The sequence below is a fragment of the Fukomys damarensis genome, unplaced genomic scaffold, assembly GCF_012274545.1.
Source record: "Fukomys damarensis isolate Sample0158 unplaced genomic scaffold, DMR_v1.0_HiC HiC_scaffold_24, whole genome shotgun sequence".
Taxonomy (NCBI): Eukaryota; Metazoa; Chordata; class Mammalia; order Rodentia; family Bathyergidae; genus Fukomys; species Fukomys damarensis.
In genome coordinates, this window is record NW_022900936.1 from 56431518 (window position 1) to 56438978 (window position 7461).

At 40.8% G+C, this 7461-nt stretch overlaps 1 protein-coding gene across 4 annotated transcripts in view; it reads left to right on the forward strand.

Moving 5' to 3' along the window:
• Positions 1–1017: 1017 nt before the first annotated feature.
• The window catches only part of Tmprss7 (transmembrane serine protease 7), a 33413-nt gene continuing 26969 nt past the window's right edge, over positions 1018–7461 (forward strand). Inside the window, exons 1-4 of one of the 4 annotated variants that reach the window (XM_033755935.1) lie at positions 1018–1113; positions 4850–4917; positions 5351–5544; positions 6528–6566. In XM_033755935.1, coding sequence (XP_033611826.1) covers positions 5400–5544; positions 6528–6566 — 184 coding nt within the window. In that variant the 5' untranslated portion in view covers positions 1018–1113; positions 4850–4917; positions 5351–5399. Of the gene's footprint in view, positions 1114–1151; positions 1245–4849; positions 4918–5350; positions 5545–6527; positions 6567–7461 lie in introns of those variants that run through there. The other 3 variants (XM_033755934.1, XM_033755936.1, XM_033755937.1) reach the window with 3 other exon arrangements.

Here is a 7461-nt window from a genome sequence, read left to right on the forward strand (position 1 = left end):
CCTTTTTTCCTCCTCCTTCTTTTTCATTTTTTGGTACCACAGATTGAATTCTGGACTCTGTACTTTCGAGACAGGTGGCAGCACCACTGAGCTAAATCCCCAGCCCAATTGCATCTTCTTTTTACTTCAACCATCACTTATTTGGCGTTGCTGTGTGGTGGGCCTTGTGCGAGCAGGGGACCTTCTTGTTCTCTCTCCCTCCACCCACTCTCTCCCTGCCTTCCTTCTTGCAAACATACGCTGAGTTCCAAAACGAATCCTGGCATTGTCTAGTTGTCTCCTGAAGGAAAAAAAGTAAGTTGCTGTCAATTTTCTCTGAGAGTTTTCTCTGGCACAGCCAGCTGCAGAAAGGAATGTACAAGGGCCAAGGGAACCTGGGGTGGGTGCCGAAGTGGAGAAAAACCTGGGAAGGGTGAGAGGAGAGGCTCTTATCTCCCGTAGCTACTGCCTCTTTCCCAGGTGTCCTAAGGCAATACAAAAGCCACAGCATTGTCTCTGCCTCTATTCTGTGCAACATTTCTGAGCAGACCTAATATTCAATCCTGTGTTCTTCAGTGGGCATAGACTTTGAGAAGTACCCGACAAAGGGCCATAGGATACACTGCGTGGCTCACTGGAAGGATGAGTTCTCCATGCCTTGGAGAGAACTGTAGATTGACCCAGGACTGGAACGTTAGGCCACATAGGCAGGAGATGGACAGAAGCTCCACTGATGGTCAACAGGAGTTGCTCCCTTCTCTCTGCACAGGACCAACTTGGTAGCACACGGTTTATCTCCTTACGTTCCATAGACTTGGAACCCGTGAAAATTGTGTATATTCTTTCTAACTCTTTAGAGACTCTGGAATATAGCTTCTACATGTAAATCTTGCCTGTAAGTATTTGGCAGAAGCGGTTGGAAAGAACAGAGCATTTTAAGAGATAGGGTGATTTGCTGCTGATGGAAGAGATGCCATTAAGTACTTTTAGAAGAGCTTCGTAGAATATGCTTGAGTAATGTGTGGGTGCTAAAATAAAATCATTTTAGGAGCCTCAGACCAGCACTGCTCAGACATTGCCTTGCTGCCACGCACATGAGCAAATCCCCTAATCACCTTCTCTCCTATTTTGCAGGTAAGACAGAAAGCAAAGATGCTTTTTATTTTGTGGGGATGTTTCGCATCACCGACGTTGAGTTTCTTCCCGAGCACCGACAGAAGGAGTCCAGAGAATTTCTGTCAGTGGCAAGGACTGTGCAGCAAGTGGTGAGGTGGAGGGGATGTGGGAGAAGCCAGCCGGGAGCCGGGGGTGCTGAGGGGTTAGGAGCTGAGAGGTCGGTGACAAGGGTCAGGGGAAGTACAGGATAGGGTGGATGGAGGGAGCTGGAGGAAGGCAGCATGGGACTCAGCACATCTGTGCTACAATACAGAATTTCTTTCCTCCCTCTTCTTGATGGAAAAAGAAACTGCTCTCTTGACTTCTGTTTTTCTTACCTGCGAAATAAAGAAACAGGGTCAGGTGATGCTTAAGATGATTTCCAGCTCTGATGTTACACGAATACTGATTAATTCTGTGATTGTGCACGTTTATTCCAACATTGATACACTGGCAATCTCTTGGCTGTGGAAAAAAATTGCTCACTTAGAATTCATAAATATTTATTGGAAAGCTTAGTAAAATTCAGAGAAGTGAAAAAACTAAAAATTTAATGTTTCATTAGAGAGAAAGCCCCCTTTTATTCTGAGCTGCATTGACATAGGAAATAATGCAATAATGGAGTATTAGTACTCAGTTTTATACTCTGATTTTTTTCTTGGTAACATTACTTTGCATGTTTCTATGTTAGTAAATATTCTTCCAAAAACATAAGCTCTGTTCACCTCAAAGTTAGCAAATTCTTTTTTATTGGATATTGAAACTGTTTTCATTTTTTTGCTGCTATGGAAACAAGAAACAGCAAAACTGCCACATAAATCATGGACACTACTGGCTACTTCTTAGATGATTTCCTAAAAGTATAGTTACACGGGTAAATACAAAAATATTTATTCATGGCTCTTAGCACATGTTGCTAACTAGAAAGTTTCTGCCAGTTTATATTTCTTCAGTCATGGGAAGGGTTGCTGGGCTTTGATCCTGATGCTGGGCCAGGCACAGCGCAGGGCAATATCACGTGTGGGAGACAGCACTCAGTGGCTCTCACTTACTGACCGATGCCTTCTGGAAACTGGGCACATCACTAACCCTTTACCACTAATACACGTGCACCAGTTATCCTTCAAAGCATCCCCAGAGGTAGGAATTTCAATCGCTACTGTACTGATGAAAAACAAAACAACAACAACCAAAGCGGTGAGGCTCAGTGGATTTAGACAATATGCTGTTTTGCAGAGTGAATTTAAATTCCATCGTTCATGTGTTTTCCACCATACTACGCATTTGTAAAGATTTTTAATGTTTATCCTGGGCAATTAGTTAGCTGTTTTTGCTACTATATAGAAAAAGGAACACAGGAGGAGAAGACTAAAGGAGAGAAGGAGTTCGGTTTTAGGAACTCTAAGAGATGACAAGAAAGGTAAATTGATTAAAGGAGCTAGCCCTCCTTTGAGATACGATTGTTGAGTTCTGGGGAAAATGTGTTATTTCTGACCCCGTCGTGCTTTTGTTACCACATAGTAGTGGTTCTGATAGATTCCAGGTTCTTGTGTGCCGCAAGTAATGAAGAGCAAATCGTAGACGGGGTGTGTGTGTGTGTGTGTGTGTGTGTGTAGCGGGGGGAGTAATTACATTTACTGAAAGCCACAGAGAAATGGACGACAGAAAAGGAACTCACGCTGAGCAGATAAATCAGTCTCTTGGGCTCAAGAGCAACAGAGAGGGGGACAAAAAAAGGGCTTGCATGTGCTTTGGTCAGGGTTTGTGTGGGACGCTCCTAAGGGGACGCCTGAGCTCGGGAGCAGAGGGGAGTAATTGAAGGGATGGCCTGAGGGTGGCGCTCCAGCTCAGGTGAGTGGAGATGAGTGACTTCCTCAGCCCCTAACTGTACTAATCTGAATATACAACTTTCTGATCTGGAATCAAATATACCACTGTTTTACCACAAGGCCTGCGGAGCTTCGTTTTGTAAAATGGCTGGGTGCTTCCCTGAGAGAAGGGGAATGGTGGACCTGGCTGTGGCAACTACTTGCCCCCTAGCGGCTGTTATAGGAATGAGTCCTTAAGAAAAAAGGGGTCAGAACGATGAAAATGGGCTTAAATGAGTTTGATTTGTTAACTATGGAGAAAGATTTTGGAGTGGGCACAACACAGAAAAGCTCGACTAGAGTCTTTGAAGAGAGCAATAAACAAATAAAGGTAGCTATTCTTCATATACAGAATGAAAGTAAGCCAAGAATTGCTTCAGTATTAATATATTGTAATTTAAGAAACAATGTCTGGGTTTAGGGTTGGAATATTTAGAGGCTTGCTTTCCTCCTTGGCAGCTATCAGGGAATGGCCCTGGAACATGCAAGGGAGTGTAAAAGTTGTACCCCAGTTTTTGACCCAGACTGAGTCCTTTTTCCCTCTTGGGATTGTGGAACCAGTAGCAGACATAGTACTGATTGATCAGTGAAGGAAGTTAACTCTTGGCCAAAGGATAGGAGACGCTGTAGACAGGCTCACAAGTCAGCCTCTTAATCTACCTGAGGTAGGAAACTCATAGATATAACATAAAAATTAAAAAAAAGAGAGGGAGGAATAAGTTAATAAAGGTGAAGAATATTAATGTCTTTTCTTGGAATGGACAGAGATTTTCTGGGGATTCGGGTACCACTATGATAGGGGACAATAACTCCCAACATGTTAGATATTAGATGTTAGATGTTCATGGTCTCAGAACATCCAGAAATGGAATCCTGAACCAAAGGAGGAGGTTAGGAGAGTATTATTGGAAATAAAAATAGCTCCTGGATTTCAAGGAGGAGTCTCACGTGGATGGCTGCTGTCAGGGTTATTTTACACAGCAAAATCACAGCCTGGATACAACATGGGCCAAACTGTAATTAACCTACAGTTTTGTAAGTATAGTCACTTAGCTAATATTGATCCAATAAGGAAGTAGGGCACTCAGCAAGGGTATATGGCTAGCATCATGCATCATTAATTTCAACTTATCTATAACTTCTAAGTGTAGAATGAAGAAAGGCATTTTGGGGAGGGGAATATGGGTCCAGATGCTCTGGTCACCCCTCCTATTCGTCTGATGCTTACCTGGGCTCAGCTGGTCAAGCGATACTAATAACAGTATAATCTAAAGTTGCTGTTTACCTCTAGGGAAGCTTACATGTGTCTTCCCCAAGGAATCACTGCCTCTCTGACTGCCTGTTAATTTCTACCTAGCTTACAACTCCTCTTTGCATGCTCTTCCCACTTGTTATCATACCAAATATCAACAGTCATGGTGCTGAGGGTGTGTCAGAAATGAGATTATGAAGCAGGTAAGAGGTTGAGGTTGTCTGGTGGTCCCTCTGGCAGTCACATATTATCCAACTAGTTTTCACTAGGCCACCTGAAGAGAAACTTCTGTCCTTCAGAGACCCTATCCAGAAGGATAAAAAGATGGGAGGCTGAGGCAGGAGTATAATGAATTCAAGTCAACTCTGGACAATTTAGTGATTTGACTTTGTGTCAAAATAAGAAGTTGAAAAAAGTCCAGTGTGAAAGGCTCTAGGTTCAATCCCTGGTATCTCAAACAAATAAACAAACAAACAAATAAACACACAAAACAGTTAACACAAAGTAGAAATTCAGCTAGGTTGCCTAAGCAGTACACTGGGTAACACGGAAGTCAAGTGTGAATTAAGACAATTTCATTATTTTTTTCCCCCAGGTAAACCTTGTTTATACAACATCTGCCTTCTCCAAATTTTATAAGCAGGCTGTCGTTGCAGATGTCAGGTAATGTATGTCCCTTGCTTTGGGATTTATAATGAATAGAGATTGATATCTATAGAAATAGTATATTCTTGGGGCTGGAGATTTAACTCAGTGGTGCTGCTGCCTGCCTCGCAAGTGCAAGGTCCCAAGTTCAATCCTTGACAGTAAAAAAAAAAAACCAAAACACAAAAAAACAAAAAAGTATATTCTCCATGGAGATGCAACTGTACAGTAATGGTTCCAAATGTGGATCCAACACAATGATCTGAATTCATGTAATATGATGCTTTCCTTTTCAAATCTCCAGTAACAGGAGCCAATGGCTACCTAAAAAGTGGAGTTTTATCAAAGGATGTGTTCATTAGCTTTGAACATTTTAGTTGGGTCTTTGACTTCCTGAGAAAATCTACTTCCTAAGAGGCAAATCCTGAACATCTGTATCTTTTCACTGTAGCAGCAACAACAAAGGTGGCCTCCTTGTCCACTTTTGGATTGTTTTTGTCATGCCACATGCCAAAGGCAGCATTTTCTGTGAGGACTGTGTGGCAGCCATCTTGAAGGACTCCATCCAGACGAGCATTATAAACCGGACCTCTGTGGGGAGCTTGCAGGGCCTGGCTGTGGACTTGGACTCTGTGGTACTAAATGGTGATTGTTGGGTAATTCTCCTTTAAGCATTCCTTCTTGCAGCACTTCTAATACTTGCCATTACCGTAGTCAGTGCTGTAATAAAGTGTTCCGTCCCTCAATTCCAGTGGTACAGGATTAGCTGAAGGCATTGGGGCTATATTCGTTAAGGAAGCTGCTAAATGTTACATGTAGTCAATGACTGAAGAATAGAATTGAAGATGTAAGATAGACAAAATAGATTTTTAAAAAACGTAGCCCACCTTACATTTACTTTGGTTATGCACCTTCAAACTGAGTCCCCACAGAACAAAGTCTTAGAAAATGAAGGATTTTGCAGTGATTTATCTTGTCTTTTTCCTGTCTATACAGAATTATATCTATATCATGTAGTATTAGCCAGTGTTCCAAAATGGCCTGCCTCATATCCCCATCAAATTGCAAATTATATCACTTGTTTTGACAGTGATATAAATGGTTTAATCATTGTGTAGCCCACTATTTTTGCAGATTTGTCTTTGGCTTAGTTTTATACATATATATAGTTGTATGTATGTATATAATATGTACACATACATATGTATGCTATATTTGCTAGGTATATGGTAAGTGGATGATAAATATTTGTTAAAAAATCTCTAGTGGAAAATTCTACACTGTATTAACTATTTCAGTCATTATTTTTATTTGCTTGGTTGCTTTCTTACCTTTAAGAAATGTTTAGAACTCATAGTAACTGTGAAATTTGAAGGATACAGAAGTAAAAAGAATTTACTAAACTCTCAAAAAATGTATTCTTAGCTTCAAAAACTATCAATTTAGAGCTGTAAATCTCTAAATACCCAAACAGTGCCTCCCTTTGTTACTGGATTATCTTAAAACACAATTTCATTTGTGTTTGATTGTTTTAAAGAAGGACTGAAAGTAACTTTTTATTAATCAGAATTCTAACAAAACAAAACGCTAGGACCAACAGTCTATTTCTATGTGCTTTTTCAATGCAGTTGGGCTTCGATCAGATTATTCTTCAACCATAGGATCTGGTAAATTCTTTTGTGTTTACCCTTTACCCATCTCTCCATTACTGTCATTTCTTTGTTAGTTTTCCTTTTTTCCCCCATGATTTTTCCTTTCTAATGATACTTGTTAGTGCCCTTCTAGTTGTAAATGACAGAATTTTACTAAGGGCAAAGGAAACTTGATAGGTGTGTGTAACTGGGACAAATGTGGAATGTTGGCTTGAGTCTAAGTTCTAAAATAGCATATTACCTGGCATGATGGTGCACACCTGTAATCCCAGGCCTTGGGAAGCTGAGGCAGGAGAATTGCTGTGAGTTTGAGACCAGAGTGGGCTACACAGTGAGTTGAAGGCCAGCCTGAAGTACATAGTGAGACCTTGTCTCAAAAATCAAAAGCCAAAAACAAAACCAAACCCCAAAACAAAAACAAATGCTCACATATCATCAGGACTCTGCTTCTTTGCCTTCCTTTGTTATGGCTTCGTTATTAAGTATGTTATTTCATTGCAATAGTAAAAATGGCCACTGGCATACACGTCAAGCTTATAGTTTACCATTGTCTCAATCACGGTAGGAAAATATCGCACACATATTTCCTGATAGTTTTTGAAGAAGTCCTTGGACTAAATGTCCTTACCCAGGTTGGCTGACATGCTTATTCTTGGACCAAGTTCTTTGGCTCTAATTGGCCGCGCAGAATCATGTGCCCATCTCTGGAACTAGGGGTGAGTTTAACCCCAAACAGGATATCTAGGCAGAGGAGGCAGGAAAGTGTAGGTGCTGTTAACCAAGAGAGGATAATGGACTGACAGACAGTGCATGTCGCGCATGACCTCTTTTGCTCTTTACTCTTTTATAAAGATTTCTAGAAAAGTTATTCCTAAAAAAAAAAAAAAAAAAAAAAAAAAAAAAAAAAAAA